We start from the raw sequence: 26,689 nt of genomic DNA, 5'->3' as shown, positions 1-26,689 counted from the left end.
TTCAAAATCAGGTATCTGAAATGTTTTCCCAACTGTTATTTTAAACACTAGAAAAAGATTTCACGCTGTTTTTCTTTCCGAAATTTTTAACACATTTGTGGAACACGATTTTATACTCCGACCGATTTTAAGGTCCTTTGTTCTATTTATAAATATAAAAAGTGCTTATTTAAATTACACTGTCAATAGTTTATAATTGTCCATTTCGAAATTGTTGTCTAGATGCAATAATAAAAAATGCAATCACGGGACTCAGTTTTCAACTGTTTTCTAAAATTTCAATTTTGTATTAAAATTAAAATATGACACAAAATGCATTTTTCATAACCTTTGTCGAGAAAAAACGACTTTCATAATCTTTTACTTTTTTAAGAGTTAATCGTGAAAATAGCTCTGTAGAATGGTATTATTTTCACAATTTCATTTTATTTTAACATATTTCTTTACCTTACGTCGATAGAAGCGTTTGCTTTGATACCAACTTAATTTAATTTTCTAATTACCTTAAATACTTTTCTAGAAGAAAAAGCAAACAAGCGTTAAGTCAAGGTGTATTAAGGCTAGTCTTTACATTACATTGTATTAGAGCTAGTCATTGCATTACATTATATAACAGCTAGTCATTACATTATATAACAGCTAGTCATCACTTACATTTGTCATACACATTCGTAGGCACATGCACAACACTGTGATTGATATTCACAGGCACTCCATCAAAACTCCTATGAGGTGAGAATTCCATACGCATCCAGCCCGGTTCAAGAGGTTTCGGTTCTCCTGGTTCATATAGTTTCTTTGCATTATAGTAGTCCAGCTGCATTAAAAGGAATTCAAACAAAAATGTTCACATGGTCAGAGAAAATTCTATCGATAAAAAAAGCATATGACAATCTCCTAGTGATGAATGTAAAACATTCCTACAATAAATATATGAAATAAATCAAGTAAAAAAAAATTGACCTAAAACATACAATCTCTCATCTTGTTTATACTCATGCAGACGCAGTTTAACAATTTTATTTATGTAGCTATATATTTTGATCTGTCTTCCTATTTAACTATCTATAAATCTACTGTCTGTACTCTCACCCAGTTTTCTCTGTGTGTGCGTGTAAAATTGGTATTTTGTTTTGGTTAACTCTAATTCAGCTTTCATTCATTATCCCGGGTAATCCAATAGCGCAACAGAATGAATGAGCGGTTAATCAGTTACAGCAAATTTTTTAACGTTACGCGAAACTTTTATGACTGTTATCTCTTAAAAACTATTTTAAGTCACCCAGGATTGTTAACACTTATTTATAAAAGATATAACAATATGGACAATATAATTCTATTCAAAGTATTTTTTCTAATTAAAAAAGGCTCAATTAACAGTTTAAACATAAAATATTTTTATTTGTAACATAAAATATTTATTAAGTATAAATAATATATAATTAATATTTATTTTATTATAAAACATAAAATGTTTATTTGATTATTTTTATTAACATTTTGTTAACTTTGAAGATTTTACTCTACATTGTATTTCCTTTTCCTCCTTTACCCACTTACTTTAACTAGCTCGGTTTGGTTTATTCAGATTACTGCAAAGCACACTAAGCTATCTACCTAAGGGAAGGGATGCTTTCGTGAAGAACTTTCTAAGAGAAATTGGCTCGTATATACGTTGAGCATGGGGAAACCATGAAAACATCCACGCAGCTAGCCTGTTTGCCTGGAATCGTACCCAGGTCGAAACTGCAAGTGTTTAGCGACTTACCGCTCGACCATTGGCGGGCCTACTTTAACTGATGCCTGGACTACACTTACTCCTATATTTTATTTTATTCACAGAACACAATTTTGAGTAGCAGGTTTTAGTTGATGAATCAGTTTATAGCGCTAGGTGAGGTTTTCCTGCAAAGCAGAGGAAAGATAACACACATGAATACTAATTTAAAAGAAGCTGGGGGCATAAAAATTTTAAAAAGTATTTATTTAATTAATTCTGTGAGATGTACAGTAAGTGAGAGAAACACACAACTTCCAAAAACGTGAACCAAAAGGATAAGAAAAAAGAATTATGAAATAAAAAATGGGAAATTTTACCAGTAAATGTTCAGTTTATTAGTCTACATCAAAATACATTTAAGAAGAAGTAACCTTTATTCTTACCTTTAAATCTGGATCAAAGTTATATTTCAAAACAGCTGACTCCGCTTCTTCTCTAATATTCTAAGAAATAGAAAAAAAATTAAGTTTATCTTCTTTTAATTAAAATAAATAATTGCAATGGAACTGATATCAGATTTATAATTTAATACTGATAATTATGGAAAATTAAGTAGAAGTAAAAAATGATCTTACTGAAATGACTTTTGCTTTCCAAGACATCATAGTCTGTACATCAATTCGCATTTCTTCTAACATTTTTGTCGCCTCTACCCATTCAGGCACTGCCCCAAATTTGTTAAAATTCTGAAAAGGAAATGCGTAAATTCAATTTTAAGTAAGCCTCTGTTGAAATTTTATATATAAATTTATTCAAAATGTTTCTCAAGGTTACAGATGAGCATAATTGAGTACCTATTAGCTGCATATTAATTTGATAGACATCAAATGAATAATAAATAAAATATTAGTCTTGAAATGTCCACGAAAGGTTGATCAAGTTTTCTTAACAAAGTTTTGTACCAAACTTTCGCTGATACGGTGGACATTAACGAATGCCGTCTTCTCGTTACTAGTGTAACTTAAAAGGGTCGCAAAAAATCAGTTCTAGGAAAAACCTCAGACAGTTTCCCTTTCTTTTCTAATATTACTTATTTCTTTGCGTTTTCATATGTTTTTCACAAAATCAACCTTTTGAAAATTATTTAAATGTACTTAAGGATAACCGGAAAAAATGCTTAATATTGCATGATAAACTTACCGAAAAACATCCTGTACTTAGAAATTAACAGGACTTGACAAAACCCTTTCTAACAATAAAGGCTAGTATGCTTTCGGAATATCTCGGCTAAAGTCAATCGAAAAGAAGCCGATTAATCGGAAATTTGTTGTAACTGATATTTGCATTAAATCTTTTCGCATTTCAGTCAAAGAAGTGAACACAGTAGGGGCCGCGCAAACGGTGTAGTGGTTAGGGAAGCCTACTGCGATACCGAAGGGTCCAGGTTCTAATCACGGAGAATGTATGGATGTTTATAAAAGTATAGTGTTTGTGCGGTATGAGGGCACCCTAAATATGCGGATAAACTAGATATCGTTTTTTTTCATAATGCTAGAAACATATATGCATTCATGAATATTCTTCATTATTTAATTTCTTTAACTATAACACAGGGCGATAATATTTGGTGGCAACAATTTTAAAAGTAATACAGCTGTTTCTAGTGACTTGACGCAAAATGCCGTTTCGAGACTAACAGCCCTTCTGGGCTTAAAAAAATGATAGATATCAAAGTCTATAAGTTATTCATTGTAGTTTACAAAATGTCGTAATTTGGGCAATAATGATAATAATAATAATAGGAGGTCAATCATTTAAAAATTTTACTCTTAAATGCGTACAATTTGAGATATCAGTGCTTTCAGTTACACCGTCAGTTTATTGCTATTCATTAGATTACTAGGGTACCTAAGAATTGTAGAATTATCTGACTAAAATTATCGCCCCATTCTTTACGGCTTAGAATACCACTTCTTTCTTAACCGCATTTACACTTTTTACTCGAGGTAAATAATCAATTCCACGATTTCTTTCACTTGGGGATGGAAAATTTTGTTTATTTAAAAATAGGTTCAGGTTTTATTTTTATAGGAAAAAGAACAATAAAAGATGTTTTTAAACGTCTGAACATTTACTTGACTGTTTTTCAGTTATTGATAAGACTAATTACCGCGATTCAGCTTTGTTTCCTTTTTGATGTCATACAGTAACTTCACACATGTTTCAAGATTATTGCACTGAATGTAAAATTTATTTGGAAAGTAAGAAAAATTTCAAGCCTCAGCTCTCTGGATTGAAACTTATAGCCTTAACACTTCAAAACATTGATTTGATAATGTTTCTGTTATTTTCGTAGATCATAATAAATGTAACACAGTGCCATAATTTTGTTAATACCCCATTCAACTTCACTTCCAAATGAACATAAAAGTAATGCTACGCTTAAATATCCAATAATTCTTCAACTAGGAATTCAACTAGGAATTTTACGCATATAACTTTTCTGCTTCTTTTTTAAAACTTTTTTCTTTCAAATCTTCTTCGACTGAGCTGAATAGAACTGAATAAGTATTTTAAAAGCGTTCGTAGAGAAAGAGGAAAAAAATTGCCTTAAGTTATGATCTAGCGTGCTGTGGCAAAGTTTCTGACAATAGTCCATTTCAAAGAAAAATGAAAAAGATTTCTCACTGGGTGAAACTTCTCTCTAACACTCCCCTCTCCATGTAAAAGAGAAACAGAAAAAAAAAAAAAAAAAATGTCACAAACGGGAACATTTGCATCTGCATGGGCCTGATTTTACAGTACGATTACTATGTGGTAGAAGAAGTTATCGTGATGAAAAGTGTCGATTTTTATTCTATGGATAAAACTTCCAGTTTTCCTCCAGGATAAATTTAGTCGCGCCTTACAGAGCGCAAGAAACGAAATCGCCGGTTAATGTTTAAAGAAAATAGCCCCCGGTTACGAAAAACGACTGCTCCAGCGACAGTAAATATTATATATATATGTATATACCATCTCTATATATATATCTACCAGTTTTCCTCCCTTTGGTTATATACATATATATTTGGCCTTCCTCACACCCCTGACACATCAGAAAGTTTCTTTTCCGCAAATGTTATTGTTCACTGCTCTTCCAATTTTCCAATTACTCTGATATTGTGCAAGGAATCCATTTTCTTTCATTCCTCATAGCCCACCTTCAGGCATTCCCTTTTTTCGGCTACACGCCAGCCGTTAGGAGGCGCCATTACCTGTGAGACACGAGGAGGGAAATGAATGGCGAAAAGATATCACGTGAGAAAGCACATCTAACTGTCCGTCTGTCATGGCGGCCAAAACGCTGCTGAGGATTAATAATTCAAATTCGTCTTGACAAGCTCACATTCCTTTCTTCTTTTCGTAACCGAACAGATTCAACAGGAAATCACTTTTGTACGTTAAAGCAGATAGACATAAGTAATTAAGTTGTATTGGGCTGCCATTACACAGAACGTAAGCCTGGATTTTCGGTTTTCAAAACTTCATACAAAAGAAAAGGGGGGGAGGAGTAATAAATCCCTTTTCCATAAGTGCTTTGAGTGAGTTTATTTCACTTTTACGAACAAACTTCTTCCATTTTATCTTCTAATATATTTCTTCTTTCCTCCGAGGCAATTTCGTCCACTTACATCAAATGTAGCGTTTTTGGAGGCCTTTCTTCAATATAACTAGACGAAAGAAAAGGCAATAAGAAAGGACAGACTCTTAGAAATCGTACCGGGATTACTTCGGATTGTCAATAGCACAGTAGTTACGGAAACTGTACAAATAAATAAAATTTAAAAATCTGTATCCACGTGTTTCTATTTCGACAAAGCCAGTTCCGTGTAATTACATTTTAAAATCAATATTAACCTATAACTTCTATAAAGTATTTTTTAACAAATAAATTATTTAAGACTATTTTAACATCTCCTGGTTAGAGTTATCTCTAATAGTTACTTTTAACGGAATATTATTATAGTTTTTATTTTTGAAACTAGAAATTGAATAGCACTCAAAAGTGTAAATTAAATTCAATTTTTTTCAATACGACAACTCGTGATGGCATTTCTCATTTCCCTAATAGTCGTATGTTGATATTATTATAAAATTCTGAAAGATAAATGGAATGAAAGAATAGTTATCATAAACTCTTGTTTCGGAACTAAGAAAATATCGTTATTTAGAATCATTGAATTAGAAAGGCAATTTAGTACGAATCAGAACTATTTAAAACTAGAACACCAGTAAATTAATAACGCATATAGATACATTACTGAAACTGTTTTTGCTACGAAATTAATGACTCTTGATGAAAATATGACGAAAATTGATACGAATGATTAATTGATAAACTCTGGCATTTAAATTTAACTTTAAAAGTTATCGAAAAGAAATGTGAGATGAGCTTTTCAAGAAATGCATGCGATGACACTACTTCTTACATAATAGAGTCAGGCTTGCCTTCAGAATTTTCGATGCCAGGGCTCCGGAAACTGAAGCCCCATATAAATTAAGATGCAACTGGCATTCCATGTTAGCTAAGCATATCAATAATTCAAAGTAAAATATATCTTTGTTTAGTTATCGCATATAAGAACATCTTAATAACTATCCTCAGAAAGATGGGAACCCTAGGCGGCTGCCTATGTCATCTATGCTTGGAAATGGCCGTAAATGACGCTAACACGAAACGATTAAAGGGTGATTGCTGGTAATTAAAATTATTGTTCAAAATTGAGAATTTATTCTTAAAGCATTTAAGAAACCTGCTTAATGTAAGACTGCAGAAGAAACATTTGCATTAAAAACTAAATAACAGTGAATGAAAAATATGACAACTTACAGAAGAAATGTTGAAGAAATTCCTGAAGAACATAAATACATTGAACGCAGAAACATCCTTTACAACGGATATGAAAGAGAAGAAATCTTCTGTTTTTTATATTTGTTGATCGCGGAGCAAGAGATTGAAAGCTTAGGAATTTCGGCGCGCAAGGGACTAATTTACACAAACTCTTAATCAATTTTCCTCTCGTCACTATCTGATAAAGAAAATTAGTATTTTATAATTATCACGTCTGTATTTCCTTCTAAAAGTTTAATATCTGCACGAAACAAAGATTTTCACGATAGAGTTTTATTAATAAAAGTACTTAACAGCTCCGTGGAAGTAATTTAGATTATCAGAATTTCACTTTAGCTTTGTTTCAATAAATGCAGTTAAGAGGCTAGTATTAAAATGCTACTGCAATCCAAATACTTCCCTAAAAACGTAACTCGAACGAAGAAAATGTAGTTAAACAAAATATATCCACACAAAAAACTATACAAATAAACTGAAAGTCCTCACCCCCCCTAAGAGTAAAATTTAATGAACATCAGAAGAAACAGCAAGTTCCGCATCGGTAAAAACAATACACCTCAGCACAAACACTTTTTAAATTGATATTTTCCCAAAGGCAATCTTCTTATGCAGACTATCAGTGCGTGCTATTTAGGAAATCATTTTAATTGCTTAGAGCTCAGGAAGGAAGCCAAAATAATAATTAGTCATAATCTTCATTCGCTGAGCAACATTAAAAAACTGGAAGAGACAGGATCTAATAAAGAAAGCGTTTCTTAAGAAATGCGGCGACTTAATACGGACTTTATTTAAATTTCTGAAAGAATGCAAGACTTAATTTTAGAATTCTATGATGTCATTTCCCTTTAAATTGTCTTTGCTATGCATCGTATCAAACCCTATTCTTTTAAATATTAAACTAGGGGAGCATTTATTGAGCCACACATTTTTATATGTAGATTATACTCTAACATAAGCAGTGTATTTGAAATTCTTCCTTTTAGGTAATTTTAGTAAACAAAGTTACTTAATTGTAATTTGTGATACCTTCAACTGTTTTTAGTATTCGGTCTGTAGGATTTTTTTCATTCCATTGTTTCAATAAGCATGGTGTTACACACATTGGCCAATGAATTAGAAACCTTTGAGAGTTTCATGGATGAAGTATGAAATTGTTGACGTGGGTTGCACGTGGTTAGAATGCTAGTATAAGTAAGGTGTAAGAGTGCTTTTCACGATGAATGAAGCAAAAGGGGAAAAACGACAGATCTTCATCATTTGAAAAAAGGCTTATTGTTTGCGTCCGTTTAGCAGGAGCCGCGATTTCGAAGACAGCAAATCTCACTGGGTTCTGAAAAGCAGCCATATCAAAGGTTTTCTAAAGTTGGAATCAAAACTCACAGTCCTTCTCTAGAAGACGTAACTGTGGTTCGAGCCCAGTTTTCCAAGAGAATCAGCGGCAGCGTCTCCAACGAATTATATGGCAAAACAGGGACTCTAGCGTGCTTCAGCTGACACAGATCGTTAACCAAGCCGCTTCCCAACAGATTTCAGATCGAATCATGAGCAGAGGATAGGAATGCATAGTCGGATGCCTGTGAGAAAACCACTCATTTCTACCCGACATGTAAGAATTCGTTTGCAGTGGTGTCGGGAAAGAAGACACTGAAACTCTGATGGTTGGTAACGGGTAATGTTATCGGATGAATCGCACCTTATTTTCCACTGATAGAGGACATCGAATTTGGCGAGAACCCCATGAAGCCATCTTGCCTTACTCGTGCTGTGTAAGGGTCTGGTGGAAGTATCCTGATATGGGGCATGTTCTGCTGGCATGGAAGTGGTGCTCTGCTGTTTCTCGAGGGTAAACAAACAGCCATGGGCTATCTATACATACTGGTAGATTAAGTGCACCCTGCAATGTTGCATTTTTACCCTGATGGCGACGGATACTTCATGGACGATAATGCAACTATACATCGCGCTAGAAGTGCTCAAATTGGTTCGCTGAACATCAATCTGACAGCCAGCACCTTCCCTGGCCACCGAATAGCCCACATCTTAACCCCATAGAAACTGTATAGGATATGGTGGAGAGAACCATCGACAGTACTCTTCTCTTCCATCTAATTTACAAGATCTGAAAAGCTGCATAGCCAATGCATGGTATTCTCTAGACGTAAATGCACTCCAGAAGCATGTAAACTCGATGCCCAAACGAATCGGAGCAGTTATCCGTGCAAAAGGTGGTCCAAAATAATATTTATTTTGGGTTTCTAATTCATTGGCTAGTGTGTGTAATAGCATATAGTTTAAAGCTTTCTTTAGCGGGTACTGATGCAATATGAAATGTATTAATCCTACAGGTTTTGAAGTTATGAATAAAAGGTGTCGAATCATTTCTTTCATTACATTAACTCGTTGCATAACTGGAGAATATCTCACTAGTTTTATAACATGGATTTTAATTAGGTAAATAGTATGGAGGCACAAATCACAAACATTTACAGACTATTATAGCTTTCGAACACAGGAAACATGAAAAATCAACTGTTCTTTCATTGGGATTCGAATAAGGGGTCTCTCATTTGCCAGCTGGATGTGCTACCACCACAGATAATGCTAAAATTTCTTACAAACTAATTTTCAGACGCCAGCCTCTGCGTATAAAACTGATATTGCTGAGGTTGCTGATTTGATCAAACCCCAAATATTCAGATGCCAGCTGGAACGCACTAACCACTTTCACCCCAATAATACTAACAAGAGAATGAGAAAATTCCTTACAAACTGATTTCCAGGTATCATGGGGTTTTAGCTAACTAGCGAATTATTTTTACGTTAGTTCCCCCTATCATTTCTACTTTTCTGTCGGCTTTAACCAGAACACAAAATCAGTAGAATTTAAAATCAGATCCAACTATTAGATATTATTTAATTAGCTTGTGCCTTTAGGGTGTGACTGGAAGCACGCTTGGCTAGCAATCGAGAGGTATGGAATTCGAATTCTAGGGACAGCATTGCTGATTTTTCATGTTTCTTACTCTGGAATAAACCTAATCACTCTACACGCTTGCGTTAATAACATTGGGTTAACATTTTCTTTCTTTTGCTTTAGATAAATCTTTCTTGCATATATTGTAACATAAATAAATACAACAAATATATAATTTGAAATTCATTGTATGGTAGTCTTACCTAATAAAAAGTTACTGCACATCATTGCATTCTTCTACTATGAATTTAATGAATTCGAAAACTAAATCTACCATCTTTATCTTATAAGGGCTAACTGATAAAGAAGATGTGTGTTTTAAGTACTATGACGTCTGTATTTCCTCCTGAAGTTTTAATACTTTCTCCACATTCCGGATTGCAATAACTTCAGTAAAAATTCATAAATGAATACATCTAAGATCTTTATTGCTGTAACTTGTAAACTTTGCAGAACTCGATGGTCGAGTTTCGGATTTATCATTCTTGTTTTCACAAATAACAAAGCTGATCCTCCGCTGCTTGCAGGGAGTAAAAAACCAAACCACCAATTTAAACTTAACAACACATAAAATTGAATAATGCTAAATTGGGTAATAGAAATATGAAGTAGTTTCCTTTATAAAGTCCTCCACGAAAGTGTCCCTACTCTTAGGTAAGTGTTATGTTGAAAATTGTCGATGCGAGTTGTGTGAGTACTTTTTCACATTTTTAGTTGTAAGAGTTCTGAAAAGTCACTTCAGATGGTGGCTGAACTAACATGTGGTGGACAATAGCTCTTAACCACCTAAATCTGGCGGCTAAGTATCCTTCTTGTGCAGTCGCCCTTTCAGTAAGGGAGAATATAAGATATGCTCGTGTATCTTTGTGATGTAATTTAAAACATATCCGGGTAGCAATCGAAAGGTCCGGAGTCCGAATCCCAGCGACCGCATCGCTGATTTTTCACATTTGTTGTTTCAAGAATTTTAAACGGCTTTTAAAATTGCAGCAGAAAACTCAAGTACTGTTTTTAAAAGGAGGGACGTCTTAGCGGAGAATTTTCTAAGGGAAACTGCTTCATATTCCTGTTACACATTTTAGCGTACTGTCCGAATATACTACCAGGACAGCCATAATTAGCCGTAATAAGATAAGGATGGAATATTTAATTAGGAGTTAACTTTGCAGAGGTAAAACTTGATAAAGTACAGACATGACAGCGGGAAAAGTGTTGTTTCTCAAAATCTAATTGAAATTATTTAATTGCTTAAAAAGTAAAATTAATATGCCTTAATTCCAAACTATATTTTTACTAAATACATGTGAAAAGCACATTTTCTTTAAAAATAAAAATAATGCAACATTAAGCTATTTATTTTATATTGCACTTGACATAAAAATTAGGTACTATAATAGACAATAGAGTAAAACAACGCAAAGGGCACATCCTGGAAGCCCCGAAATTTACAAAACGTGCATGCATCATTAGAATTTTAGCAAAAGAGGAGAAAGGTTACAGTTAGTTGAAGATCCGCAAACTGCTATAACGATGAAGAAAGATTCAAGGCAAAACGCAAACGTACAGCTGTCGACTCGGTCGATCGCTCTCAAGCTAATCTCTGGACTCAAATCACTGCTACTGAACTCAACATTCTATTCAAGATACGGCCCACCAGCGGCCGAGCGGTAAAGTCGCTGAACACTGGTAGTTCGGTCCGAGGTTCGAATCCCGTGAACGGGCTGGCTGCATGGGCGTTTTCGTGGTTTTCCCCATGTGTAACGTGTATACGAGCCAGTTTCCCTTAGAAAGTCCTCCACGAAAGGCATCCCTCCCCTTAGGCAGATAGCCCTCGTGTGCTTTGCCATAATTAAATACACACACACACACTATTCAAGATACTCTCCACTATAAACTGTTACTCTGCGTACAGGCTGGGTTTATATAGCTTTTGACCTGCCTTCGAGAACATTCTGGGAAAACTCGGTAAGAATTCGTTCGAGAACGTTCTTGCTCCGTCTATGGCATATTGCCAATCTTGTCGGGGAAATGGGCGATTTCACGCCAAATCTGGCAACACTGACTTACCTTCCGACTTTCTGGTAACCATAAACCCGCTTTTGAGGAGAAGCTATCTTACCGCAGTTGGGCATTTTGTAACAATATAAAAGAAAAATCCTTCGGTTGAGGAACACGGTACATCAGATCGTGGATCCATGAAATAAAAAATAAGTTTTCATTGGAAAATTTCTTAGTCGAAATTTTCTTCATGGTATTTTTCAATAGGCTAAATAATGCAATATAATTTTGAAATTACTTGATTTGAGATTTATACTAATAAATTTTAAAAATTAATGTAAAAACTCATTTGTTTCGAATTGATTCCATTTTTATTATTATTATTTATGAGTTCCGTCCTAAGACACTACACGGAAGTGAGGGATGCCATCACGGAGGACTTTCTAAGGGAAAATTTTTAAGGAGTCGTATTAACACTTTACACATATGGAAAAGCATGAAAATGCCCATGCACCCAGCCCGTTCGCAGGATCCGAACCGCGAACGAAACTACCAGTATTCAGGGACTTTTCCGTTCGAACGCTGGTGGGCCTAATTAATTACATTAGGCTTAGTTTTCGTATTATAAGGTATTTTCTCCCTCCTTTCCTCCTTGATGTAATTGGAAGCACATTTGACGCGTATTCGAGAGGTCCAGGGTTCAAGTCCCGTCGAGGGCGGTGCACATTTTTCATGTCTCTTGCATCAAAAACCCTAATAACTCTACAAGTGGCCACCGAACTAAAAGGCGGTAGACGATAATTCGGCACCACCAGAATTTGGTGACTGAGTCCCCTAATCCCCAGTCGCCCTTTAAAATGCACGTAAGGTATTTTCTCCCTTCTTTACGCTTTGTTGTGAAGTTGGAAGCATACTCGACGTATATTCGGAAGATCTGCAGTTCGAATCCTGGCGAAGACACTACACATTTTTGACCTTTCCAATAGCAAAACAACCTACGATTCTACCGCATTATTAAATGAATATGCACCAAATATTTAAATATTGATATTTTAGAATTTTCTTAGGTATGACTTTTTGAAATATGATTCAGACATTATAATAATTATAAAAAGCAATACATTACGTAAAATATTAAAAAAGCTTTTAAAAAAGTTTAAAGTGCTTAATGAAGTTAATTTCAGCACAAAGTGTGTAGATGAAAGTACGTAGTGCGCGAAAGTGCGTAGATCTACGCAATTTTGAGGAAACAGAAACAAATAGATAATTCACCATTTAAGAGTGAAAAAGAAATCGTGTGCGAAGAGAAGATCATTAGAATATGCAATAGAATAAAATTGGAAGAATATATGGTTGCCATGACTACAAAATCTAATATTGTTGAACTGTTAGGTGGTTTGGACTAGCGAGAGATCAGACAATTTAATGCTTCATGGAACCGTCTCGGTCGTAAAACTAACGTGGTGACATTATATAAAGACTTCATTCGCGAATATAAAGTATTAGGATAGTTTAGAATCGACAGAAAATAAGGTATATTATTTCACCCAGTATGATGTTTATTGTGCCAATAAAAGTACAGTTAAATTACACATTGCGTTTAAAGGCTTAGCTAAGACATCGAATGGATTTACGTTAAATTTCATTAAATCCATTTTCGCTAACTTTGGCGGAGTCCAAAATAACTTGTTTTCCATTTTGCTAAGATTAACAAAGCATGAAATCGCGTTCGTAGAGAATAATATTGATCAATCCTAGCCAATGTGGTTTATTACGCATTTTATGGAGTAATGATACAAATGCTAAGCTAATAATATTTCATCTTCGTTACAGATACCTGTAGTATCAGTTGCGCGCCATTTCTAGCCACGAGATTTCTAAATAAATTAGCTTTAGTTGGAGTACTAAATGAATTTCGCCAAGCTTTTGGTGGCTGCAGATTTGGAAACTACCAAAGAATTACAGAAACATTTTGTCAAATGTTTAGAACCTGGAGGCGCGACTCTTCATTTATGATAATAGTGGTATAAAATAACGAGACTTTCAAAATGATTTTTAACAATTTTATATGCTAAAATTGGTTTTACTTAATATAAGGTGCACTATTCTTCATATGATTAGGTGTTTCTATTTTGTTTTCAAATCCTGCATTTGTTAATGAATCAATACTCAAAACATTACATTTCCTCAATAACGCAGTATTAAATAGAACATAAAACTCAAACTTGCCTATTTCCAAGATCATGACAAGACCTTCTAATACCGAAAAAGGAAAAGCTAATCTATAATCGTTAGTAGAGAGAATTCAAAGTATGAATGTATTTTAAAGATTTTATTTTATAAATTGAATTTATTATAAATATCCATTAAAAAGACAATTATAACTCACTAATGCTTAGATTTGCAAAACTTTTCCCAGGGATATACAGTGTTTCGCATTTTGAGGGGATGATATGCAACTAACTACAGCTTTAAAATAAACTGAAAGCGATTTAATTTCATTTAAGATATAAAATAATCTCGCTAACTTTATTAATTAAAAAATAAACTTAGAAATGTTCGTAGTATCGATTTTGATGCTGTTTCTCAGGATGTATAGCTCTGCGCCTTTTATGAAGTGACGCTACATATTTGAATATAACATTAAAGTAAACTGAAAGTTATTTAATTCTATTTAAGATATAAAATTCCTTGCTAACTTTATAAATTTAAAAAATGAACGTTCGTAGTATCGATTTTGATGCCGTCTTCTGCAGAAGATCATTATACAAAATTTTATGTAATGGTTGATCTTTATTGGACTGCGTGTTTCATGTGAAATATGAAGAAGTCACTACCGTGAATTGCAATTAAGTGTACTTGTGTATTATCGCAACTACCTTGGCGCAGTTTGGCGAATTTTCAGAAGAAAAAGAACAGTTGCTTGTGTTGTGAAAAATTTATATATTATATGCATAAGTACGTTTGCAAATTTGTATATTACATGCATACATATAATTACATACACATTCTACGTTTCATCTATCATCTATCTCTCTCTATATATATTTCAAAAGGCAATCCATAAACCTAGTAACAAGTGGGTTTTTGTTATGGTGGAAATTTCATAGCGATCGGTTTGAGAATACATCCAAAAGCAATTCTTTTAGGTTTTGACGGCATATAAATTCCGCTAAATATGATTCCAGTTGGTGACGGCATGTCTCAGTGATTCTTGTTACGCGATCCTGCGGATCCCCACGTTCTTTCCACGTTTTGCATATGCATGCCACTACCGGGGCCAACAATGGTATACGCAGGATTAACAGTTTTGTGCATTAATCCAACTTCTAGTTTTTGAGATTTATATCCGGACTAACAGTCCGATTAGATAATACCTCCTTCTTTAACATTTTCATTTATTTTAGGTAGATTCCTCTCAGAATTCCATTGTGGCGGTTGATTTGATTTGTCACACCAATAATGTTTTGATCTTCGGACTCTGTATCAAGCGCGCAGATCTCCCGCGTGTAATTATTCCAATCTATCAAAGTCTTGTTGGCCATTTCTAAGTCTTTCAAGCAAAATTTAATACTATTTAATATCTTTGCTCCAGCATGATATAAATCTGACTGCTGTACTAAATGACAGAAGAGTATTCTCGAATCAATTACCGGTGCGAATGCCAACGCTTTTTTTACACTTGTTCAAACTGCATTTTCTAAAAGACTGTTTTCCAAAATACATCTTCACCAATTGTGAATCTGAACATTCGGGTCTTTGTGGCAAAGTATTATATTCTCGGAAAAATTTCACAGATCTTTCTTTATCTGGAGACACATCCCACTACAGCATATTTCAAAATTCCCCTGAAAACCAAAAATATCGTAATTTACCTTTACGGCTTATAATACTCGTATATTATAACAAAACAGCATGTACAAAATGGCGATGTTGCTTGTTCAAACTTACGGTTATGGATATGGTTACTTGAAGAATTGTTATGCGCATGGTTGCCACAGGTTGGCGAACCCTGAAGACTTGGTGGTTTATACCAAGCTGATTGCAATAATAAGTAAGTACCCAATTATGGAGTTTACAAGTGAAAAATAGAATGTACGTATATACAATACACATCTATTTTATATGAATATCGATATATTTAAACCAAAATTTAAGGTAACTATATATATACAACATTAAGCTCGACTTTTTGCTCAACTTTAAGCTTTTCAACAACATTGTGCGCTTAATGTTGGTATAAAGATTGTAGGGATGTGATTCAATATTTCGGATGTTTGGATATATACAAAAAATAGGTGCAGATTTAAAAGATGGAATACGAATCTTAAATATAAAATAAGTTACTTGAAATCATTCTTTACTTTTTCATTTAATTTTGTTCTATATTTTATTAATTTTCTGTTGCTTTTTCATTTTTGCTAAGTTGATCAATGAAGCCTAAATTTGCATCGATTCGTTTTCCCATTTTCTAATAATTATTCTTAATACAAATATACTTAAGGATTCAACAATTTTCTAATAAGAGTTGTTGGCAAATTTTAACTCACACTGTATTGTTTTAGAGAATAACATAAGCGAATACTAGTCGATGTTCTAATAAACAATAAACTGGAGTGTATAAATATAGATATATATCTGAGTACATTTAACATTCCATGATCGGAAGTAACTGCGAATAGGACCACATTCTTCAAAACAGTTTGTAAATTTGAAAAAAAATTCCTGGTGCTGAATGTTCTAACAGATTCTTTTGTCTAAAATTAGAGTGTAATAATAGCATTTGCTAAAAAGATGTCTGCAGCGATGAGAATACGAGGTTTGTTACTTATCATGCCGAAGAATTACTCTAAGCATCAAACTTACGGACTAATAACTAGTTCATAAAATAATGAGTAGTCATTTCCCTAGGCTCAACTAGTATTTCGAGACTTTTTCCTCGTACAGTGGAACCTCTATTAACCGGTGCTCTGTTAAACGACGACTTTGCTAACTCAACCGGCAATTAGTTTAACGGAATAATTGAGAAAATATAGTATTTAAAAAGTATTTACGAATAATTGGGAAAATATAGTATTTACGATTTATGAAAAGAATTTACGAACGATGCAGCGAAAATCAGTCACATTCTCGAATTTTATCGGCAATGAATCGACCTTCTGAATTACGGTAAAAAATTGGTGCATTACGGTAAAAATGTGGTTTACATGTGTTAAAAATGAAAGGAACGCTAATTGATAATTTATTCGCAGACGTGCTTGAGAGAATACAAGTTCGAGGTTTCGGAATGTATAAATGTAGAAAACAGCGAACTAAATTTTCAAGTTTTCTGTACGAAGAAATCATTTCCTGCATAGTATATCCAAAGAACAATAAAAACTGCAGTGGTACTGAGGAGGATAGTAGTGAAACGAAAAATATGAAAGTTACCCATACTTGAAGTATATAAATATATTTAATTATGCCAACGTACAAGAGGGACTCTCTCCAAAAAGACATTTTAAGCGAAGTTACTCTATATATGGCTTAGTTTTATAAGAAACTCATGAAAACTTCTACGCAGCAGTAACGCTCGATGGAGGTTTGAATTCGGATCGAACTGCCAGTTTTCGGCAGTTTTATCGTACTAGTAGGGACTAAAACCTTGCGCGAAGACTTTAAACATTTAAAGCAACGTCTTGATGCTTCGTTTGGGGACCTTTTATAGTTCAAAACTGGCATGATAGTCTGGTAGCTGATAGAGTTACATGACTATCATAAGAAAAGTTAACATGCTTTTTCTAAGGGGGAAAAGGTCTCATAAAAAGACGTGGAAGAAATATGATAAAATTTTAAATTTGCATAAGTTTTGATGGAGTTTGTTTAGTTAATTTTTTCATGAATATTTTATCATGAAATGAAATTTTGTGTGGTTTGTTTGTTAAATGGAAAAAAAAACAAATTTTATCTAGCAATAAAAAATTTTATTAAATTAAAGTATTAACTGTTGAATTTGGGCACTTATTTTTTAGAATTTCAAATGAACAGTTGTAGAGACATTAGGTATTTTTGGAAACAAGAGTCATGAAAAATAAGCCTTCGTCGGGAATGGAAGCACCGAACTCTGGAATACGCGCTCAGCGTGAAGACCACCACACCACGAAGGCACGCTAAGAAGGCGAGAGAAATACCTCATATACTCATTCAAAGCCCATGTTGGCTTTGTTGGAAATGAAAGGGCCGACGTGCTGGCTAAAGAGGCGACCACTAATGATGATTGTGAATATAATAGAAATTTCTTGTTCGAGAAGTTATGCAATTAGAAACATGAAAAATTTTTATAATGATATTTGGAATACTAGATGGAATGAATCAGAGAGGTGCGTGGGTCTTTTGAAGTCTATTAAAATTCAAAATGGTATGCGACCAATTAGTAATATTGATTTAAACCAGTTTTTAACTGGGCATCGAAGATTTCCCGCGTACCTTTCGAGATTTAATTTACAAAATTCAGACTTGTGTCGTCATTGCCATCAAGTTGGTAACGCAGATCACTGCTTGAATCATTGTTCCTTATTGGAAAATTTGAGAAAGAAATGTTTGGGAGATAAGTCATGGAACTTGGAAATCTTAAAAACATATTCTAAATGTGCAATGGATTTGATTAATTCTAATAGAGTTGAATTTGGAATATTTGTTTAGTATTGGGTATATTTATGTTTTGATTATATGTATTATATTCTCAGTTATGAGTATTTATAGGTTTATTACGAAAATTTTGAAATTTTTCTGTGTACTGTTTTATTTAATGCATTGTAGATGTTTTATACATACAATATTTCGAGGAAATACAGTTAATTGTTACATAGATATGGCTTTGCAAATGTTAAGAATCCTGATGGATTACCAGATTTAAATTATCGAAATTAATGGTGGTTTTGAGTTTTAGGATTTTTAAATTTTATGGAATTTTTATATTTTTTCTTAAATTTTTAATTGTAGTTTTTGATTTTAAAATGTTCTGAAATTTTTAAGTTTTAAAATTTTTCTTATATTCTGTTCTTAATGGAGTAATTACTAAAGTTTTAATATGATACATGGCAATCTTAAATTCTTCCAGTTTTGGTTATTGGCAGTCCTGGAGCTTCTTTGCTATGATTATTAATAACGATAATTAATACATTTGAATTCAGATAGTGGTAGGACTATTAAAGTAAATTTTTAAAATAAATTAAAAGTTTAAATAGAATTATGATTATACAAATAATATGCTATTAAAGTAATACTGTAGGGAATTTGGTTTGACCTTCTGCAGGTTATTTAAATTGGGAATCCTCGATGACTTTGGACCGCCTGTGCCTGTTCCGAAAATTCATGTGAATGAATGTTTCTTGAGAGTTTCCGCCACTCTGTTTGCCCGTGGGGTTTTTAATTGTTTTTGGATTTTAAATGTTTGGTGTTGTGCTTCGTTGTTTGTATGTCTCTTCCTTATTTTTAGTTCGTTAATTAACCCCCAATTATTTTTAGTTAATTAGCTTCTTTTTCTCTCTTCTTTCTTTTTGTGGTTTTGAGGGGGTCGATCCTATATAATCATATGGTCCAGTGGGACTAGGAGGATTGGGTCTTCCATGTATTATGACTATTATGACCTCTATTTAAAGGGCGACTGGGGTTTTTAGGGAACCAATCGCCAAATCCTGGGTGTGGATAATCATCATCCATCTCCATTTTAGTTCGGGGGTCGCTGCAGACACATTAGGTTAATTCGAAGCAGGTAACATGAAAAATGAGCAAAGCCTTCGCCGGGAATTGAACCACGGACCTCTGGAATACGCGCCCAGCATGCAGACCACTACACCACGAAGGCACGCTAAGAAGACTGGATAAATACCTTATACAGTTCCAGTTAATCTTATCGAAAGGAAAACTGTCATGGTTTGAGATTAATTCGCTGTTATGTTTTTTATTATCCGAAATGATTACAGCCTGAATTACCTCAGATAACCGAGATTTTACTCTGTTCCCATTATCTCTAAAAGCTGTCCTTATCCAAATATATATATGCGTGCGTATATTTACTTTTCCCTAATTTAACTGCAGCTTATTAAAATCTCCATTTCTGAATATAAAACAAACAAACAAACAAAAAAAATCTCTAACATAATTTCTTACGATTTCCATACTTTCCTCTACAATTGAAATTAAAAAGTCCAACTACAGAAAATTGCATGCTGTAACAAACCCTTGATTAAAAGGGATTCAAGGAGAAATCGAATTGCTTGGAAAAAATTATCCCCATTAATTTAAATAAAAACATATAAGTAACTGATATTTATACTGATATTAAGTTAAACTGGTATTTAGTTCTATTTATTTAATTCGTAAATAAAATATATAAACTAATTAAATAAAAATAATATAAAACTATACATATTATATGTTCTATTCAGCTGTAAACTTTATTCATCACTAAAATTTCAACTCCTTCAACTCTTAAGCCATAATAATAACAAAAGTTGCATTTGCAATACAATAACAAACGCAATTTTGTATGAGAATGATACAAAAATTTACGACGTTAACTTGTATATAGAAGGAAAAGGGCGCTTATAAATTAGTCTCCTGAATTTAACACCATTTTCAATAGAATTTTCTTTCTGCCTTTTGATTTCGAAATTCGTTCACTCGGGAGTTTTAAACTGGACTCGTTGATCGTAATTAAATTTTCAATCAAAATATACCTTAATGATTTATTAATTAATAAATTATAATTTTCCCTAGCAGACTTTTCTCCAAAGCTATGTTTTCTTTACTTACCGTAATTATACTTCTTTGGCACCTTAAACTGCTGTATCTTTAGTTTTTAAAAATAATTTTAATAAGGTGATTCTTTCCAGTTTATTTAAAAAAATACAATGGTAGCTAATTTATAATTAAGCAAATTATTCATTTCAGATATAACGTTTCTAATGCATAAGAGAAGGGAAAAATTGTTAACCGTAGGATGTATATATATTTTATGAAATCATTATGCTTCAAATGTTACTCATGCAGTCATCTCAACTTTAAAAAAATAATAATAACAAAAAGGTCAATTCTGAGGAGAAATAGTAAAGAGAAAATATACAATTATGATATGAAAAACTTCCGAGGTATACAGAAGAGTCAAATAATGTATGATCGATGTAAACTGAAACCTTGACTTTTGCGAAGCCAAAGAAGATGTCCAAAAAAGGCAGATGTCGTGCGCCTTCACCTCCTTCACCCCGCTCGTCAAAATCCTAAGCGCATTGTAAAAGATCTCTGCCAGATTCTTGATTATAAAATCAATCGCATAAGATTATTCATAACGTCGAAAACATTCACGTTAAATTGACTGTTTGAATTTCTTTTTTGTGAGGTATCCTGAAAGAGTATCTGTCATTACAAGAATGTGTAAAGTGAAAAAATGCCTTGAAAATGCTTTAAAAAATGACTGCTAGCTGGGAAGCATCTATTTTTAGAGAATGAGTTTTTCACAACATTTAACTTTTTTTTTTTTTTTTTGAGTAATTGATAACGTTCTTCGTAACTTGTTTAATTATCTGATCGAAGTACTCCGGCTGATTAAGGACAACTAGCCACCACTATTCTTTTCTGAATGGCTTTTCCAATTTTTCCTGTTTAACAGCTTTTCCCAGCCAGATATCCAGCAAACAGAATAAGAATCGTTTAAACAATGTGTTTCTTCTTCCTATACGTTTCAGTCAAAAATTAACCTAATGAACTAATTAAGTTAAATAGTAACTTAGACTGAATACTTAAAAATTCCTTTTCACCCAGGCAATCTTTTGTCAATTTAAATCATCAAGTTTAGTTTCATCAATCATTAGTTTTCAAGGAGTACGTTTTGTCATAATAATAATAATTGAGGAAAAGAAACTGACATGCATTCCTTGGTTTATTTTGCATTAGAAAGCTCATATACTATTTCTTACACTTTCTTCGCTTCAAGTATTTTTAACAAAATGACGTTCTATTGAATCAACGGGAACATCTTCTCTACATCTGTCTAATCTACGTTAATATCTTTCTTTCGAAATATCGGAATTATTTGCTATGATATAATATGTAATACCCGGGGATTTTTTTCCGTACTTTACTAAAGGAGTTTTCTGAAACTTATATGACTATGGGCTTATTATGGGCATGCGCAGAAGAGATTTCGTCCCACAGGATCTAACGTCACTCACTGTTTCCAACAAACAATCAACGTCAAGTTTTCGGTTTTATCCGTTTTGTGCATTCTCTGGGAGATTTTCGCTAAACTGATTGCTCAGCTTTGGTCCCGTTCATTCGCTCTCTCAACACTGTTGTAAATTCAGGTTGGAATTCTAATATTCCTCTTTTTTGCCTCTCAGAGTGCAATGCGACCCTATGTTCTATTGGTAATTTTTGTTCATATGAATGAGTACTATCACCCCCTCTTAATTTGTAAAACCAATTTAGAATTACCATGTATATATCTATAGAGAGAGAAAGAGACTTGAAAGGTATATTGCGTAGATAGAATGATAACACCTGCAGACAGACGTAGCCGTAGATTCAACATTAACACTATTCTTTAGATGCGTAATATGATCCACGTATATCATTATGGGCGCAATATTCAGCCCACAATTCTTGGAAATTACCATGTTAAAGCATTCAGTGGATGACAGACAAAAACGAGAGGCGACGACCTGCGTTGATGCAGTCAAGCGGGAGAGTGTATATCACATTCAAAAGACTCCTGGGAGATGAAAAAAAAATTTGGTCCAATAGAAATCTTATTGAGTGATTGGATTAGAAGTGTTTGCATTGCAGCGTTGCGAAATATCCTGTGATGGGAATTAATTTTGAAATGACGCAGTTTAGATTGATATGTTATACATAGTTACCTCTTTTAGGATAGAAAGGGGGAAGCACCCAAATTAAAATGAAGAATAAAAACTGTTGCCAATTAAAATTAGAAGTTTACATATTTTTATCTTATATACACACACATATACATATATTGTTCTTATTTACATCCCTTTTCTAACAAGATCAGCCCTCGAATTTTATTGCAGCTGATATCTCAAGGGTTGCAGATATCGCTGGCTAAAGCCATGGGCGCCTTAAAGCTGACAATACGAATTTGCCTGTATCTGTCCCATTTTGGGAAGATATCCTCCGGGAAACGTAATCGAGGATTTCCCACCTCTCTTTCCCCTTCCAACAGTCTTTCGAGAAGACTTTTAGATCGACAGTATTTTAAGCGCCCTACGTAGCAATGTCATTATACACCAACAAATATCCAGAGTTTCAAATCCGGGCTTTCCTATCACCATGGCAGTGGCACGGCGCAGTAAGGCAGTATAATGAACAAGCTATAATCTTCTTATGTACAAATGCTTTCAAAAGCAAGCTTAAATCTAAACACTTGCATACCCATATAATTAAATCTATAAATGAATAAATACAAAGTAAGCAGTTACCCGAAACACCTAATCCAAATGCGCGCTGAAACAACAACAAGCGTTGATAATAATTCAAAACAAATTAAAATAAATAATACGTTTAAAATCGATCTCATATTCAGTTTCGCATAAATTATATGCAAAAACCAAAAAAGTTTAATGTTTAAAACAACCTCAGGAAAACAATGTAAGTAAACTATGTCTGGTACTTTTCCGTTTTGCCGGCGCAAACGATAAAGTCGCCAATAATGGTACAACTGATGCCAAACGGAATATCTTCGCTGGTAACCTTTTACGCTTCATTTTCAAAACAAGTCGCAGCCATTTATTATCAGATTGATAGTTTCTTTCAATACTGGCATACAAATATATAGAATTTTTGCAAAATATAGTTAAATTATATACCCTACGACCATTTGCGGTAATTAAGTCAATTAGGATGCAATCACACTGCTCATCTGAAGGCGAAAATATAGGAAAGGCAAAATTAAGGCTTAAATTAATCAATTCTAATGAGAATGCACTAGCGAAGTAAAACACTGCGATTTTACATAATTTCTGAGTAAGCTATTCGTACGAATTGAAATAATTCTTGCATTTAAACTTGTATTCTAAATTAATATTTAACTTGAAATTAATGTAGATATTACTGAGGAAATTATATTTTTGTAGCGTAGTTTACGTGAGATGAGATCACTTTGGGTAACGTGATACGAACCGGCGAATCAGGATGTTGAACCATGAGAGCTTAGTAAATTCTTAAATTAATGTCTTTTTACAAATTTATTGTCTTTATTTAGTGGCTTTTAAAAAAAATAAATCATATTAATATGTTTATACCTTCAAAATAAAAGGGCTACCAGTGGCCTAGTGGTAAAGTCGCTGAACACTGGTAGTTCGGTTCGAGGTTCGAATCCCGCGAACGGGCTGGCTGCATGTGTGTTTTCGTGGTTTTCCCCATGTGTAACGTGTATACGAGCTAGTTTTCCTTAGGAAGTCCTCCACAAAGGCATCCCTCCAATTAGGCAGATAGCCTCGAGGCTTTGCCGTAATTAAATAACCTAACCTAACATATGCGTATATTGTACGCTGTCGCCAACAAAGTTTGCTTGGCGAGATTTGCGCCGGCGAAACGGAAAAGTACCCTATTTCTTTATCAGTTCAAACCTGCAAGCCGAAGGAAGTAGCATAAAAATTGTAAAATTATAGCATGAAAAGCGTAAACAAATTTAAATTATTTATTTTAATTTATTTTGCATGCTATATATATATATATAAATAGATAGACAGATAGATAGATAGATAGATAGATAGATAGATATAGAGAGAGCATACGCTAAAATAAATAGTAAATGAAATAAGCTAAAATTAAATCTATGAATTAAACAGCACATTACAAGTTGCAGTTATTTTTGTAAATAATTTTTTGTTTAGATTTAAATACAATTAAAATAATTCTGCTATTTTGTTTTATGTATATAATGCGTAAATTAATTGAATTTATATAACAATAGTTTACAAACTATAATATTTGATCCCTTGTTTTGCGATACCATCAGAGTTAAGGCGATATAAAGTTTCAAAATAAGTCGTAATGCAAATGCAAGATGAGGGGGTAATTTAACTTACCTCCTCATGAAATGCGTGTATTTTACTTTTTTCAAGCCAATAACATGTAACTGCAGCAGTTTAGAATGCAGTTTGAAACATAAATTTATAAAAATTGTTTTAAAGAGAAATATAAATTCCATTATTTCTTTTAACAGACCAGAAGTGTATCTTAAAAAGAGCGGTTTTCGACTCAGCTTGTAATCGAGATACATGTAAGGAAGGCAACAGGTCCCCACTCCCATTCAAGAAAGGATAAATTCACGATTTGATCAGCCTCGTGCTCGCCGTGTGGCTTCGAAGATTTATGAGATTAAAAATGTTCTAAATCGCATTGAAAGAACTTTGGCTTACAACAACTTATTCTAGTGCAGAATAACCTCGTAAAACACGCAGATTCTAAACCAGAATACAAAAGCTTCGCTTTCAAGGACAAGAATGTGTTAGATTATTAAAGTACAAAGATTACATTAAAGATTGTGAGTTTGTTGACGATATTAAAAGGATTTTTTTTCGCAAAAACAGCTTAGCGGTTTTTCGAATTGACTTTTCAAATTTGGCGAAATAGACACCACAGCGATCCATATTTTCGAGTAGCTGAAGTCCCTGATTTAATTTAGTGTGTGTGTGTGTGTGATTATGGTAAAGCCTCGAGGGCTATCTGCCTAAGAGGAGGGATGCCTTCGTGGAGGACTTTCTAAGGGAAACTGGTTCGTATACACGTTACACATGGGGAAAACCACGAAAACGCCAATGCAGTCAGCCCGTTCGCGGGATTTGAACCTCGGACCGAACTACCAGTGTTCAGCGACTTTACCGCTCGGCCGCTGGTGGGCCTGATTTAATTTAGAAAAGTCTAATAATAATTCTTCCGTAATAAATTTTTTTAATGTTGTCTGTTTTTAACTTCCTTGCTTTGGATTTCTTTTAAAATTATCTCCTTCTGGAAGTTAATGAAATCGTTACCAGGCAGTTCACTTTTTTTCGTGATTCACTAATTCTTCAGGATCCCCTATATTGATTTTTAAATTCAGTGCACCGGCAATTTCAAACCACTTCAATTGTCACTCATTGTACTCTTCCAGCGTATTATTGTTACTCATTGCACTCTTCCAGAGTCCTTTTTTTTTTTTTTTTTTTGCTGCAGCAAATTCCAATAAATTATTTAATGCATTATTCCAAGACGTCTTTCTGCTGATTTCCAATATTCTGTCCTTGTTGTGACTGATCTCACATGGCTGACAATAACATCAGAGAAAGCCCACGAAATTCATCGTGGCAAGGAATGCAAGATTGCACCTGTCGTTGGCAAGAGCCTTGAGCACCATACAGATGACAGAATAACTTCGCTCAGTTCCGCCACCAATTTTATTGGACAACCCTTCGGGGAGACGGGTCAGAGGGTCTCGCTCCTCCGTCTTTCCTACCACCAACCTCTCAATTGGACTTTCGGCTCGCCGCATATTTAGAGTGCTCCCATGCCGCTCAGTCACCATACGTTTACAAATATCCTTACCTTCGCCGGAATTCGAACTCGGGCAGTCAGCGTCGCTAATAACTATCCCGGTTGGGCGGCTTCAATCATCCGGATACATTGATTGATATCGTATTTTTTCCGAAAGCTGCGTAATCTGTATTAAATATTGTTACAGATATTTTATTCCTCCAGAGTATTTTATTACTTATCACAATAAACAAATAAGGAGAATAAGTAATATCGGCAAAGATCGCATAACGAATTATGTAGATGCAGCGATGTTTAATGGCCGTGTTGCATCGCGCGTACAAAAACCGTGTGCATATGTATATGTTGGCAGTAAAGTTAACAATTTTGAAGTTAAACAGTTTTGAATATTATACTTAAGTTAAACAATTTTGAATACTAGGTTTAGCCGTCTTAAAAGCGAGTCGTCGTTAAGGGGAGGACTACTTGTATTTATTTAGAGTGCCAGGAGGAAAAGGTGGAGCATTGTCCTTTCAGTGTATTTGCTCACCTGCAAGCTGTCCTCCTCGACTTACGTTCAGAGATCAGTTTA

At 33.8% G+C, this 26,689-nt stretch overlaps 1 protein-coding gene across 4 annotated transcripts in view; it reads right to left on the bottom strand.

The window, feature by feature from the left end:
• Positions 1 to 26,689, bottom strand: part of stj (voltage-dependent calcium channel subunit straightjacket) — a 617,416-nt gene that overhangs the window by 160,325 nt on the left and 430,402 nt on the right. For all 4 annotated transcript variants that reach the window (XM_085809254.1, XM_085809252.1, XM_085809253.1 and 1 more), the window contains exons 3-5: positions 2,356 to 2,466; positions 2,164 to 2,223; positions 655 to 817 (exon numbers count right to left, since the gene is read on the bottom strand). In XM_085809254.1, coding sequence (XP_085665380.1) covers positions 655 to 817; positions 2,164 to 2,223; positions 2,356 to 2,466 — 334 coding nt within the window. The remainder of the gene's footprint in view (positions 1 to 654; positions 818 to 2,163; positions 2,224 to 2,355; positions 2,467 to 26,689) is intronic.

Source organism: Stegodyphus dumicola, chromosome X2 (genome assembly GCF_044657685.1).
Source record: "Stegodyphus dumicola isolate Sdum_Otavi_A_Nest chromosome X2, ASM4465768v1".
NCBI classification, from domain to species: Eukaryota; Metazoa; Arthropoda; class Arachnida; order Araneae; family Eresidae; genus Stegodyphus; species Stegodyphus dumicola.
Note: the sequence above shows the minus strand (reverse complement) of the source record. Positions and strands in the feature narration are given on the sequence as shown.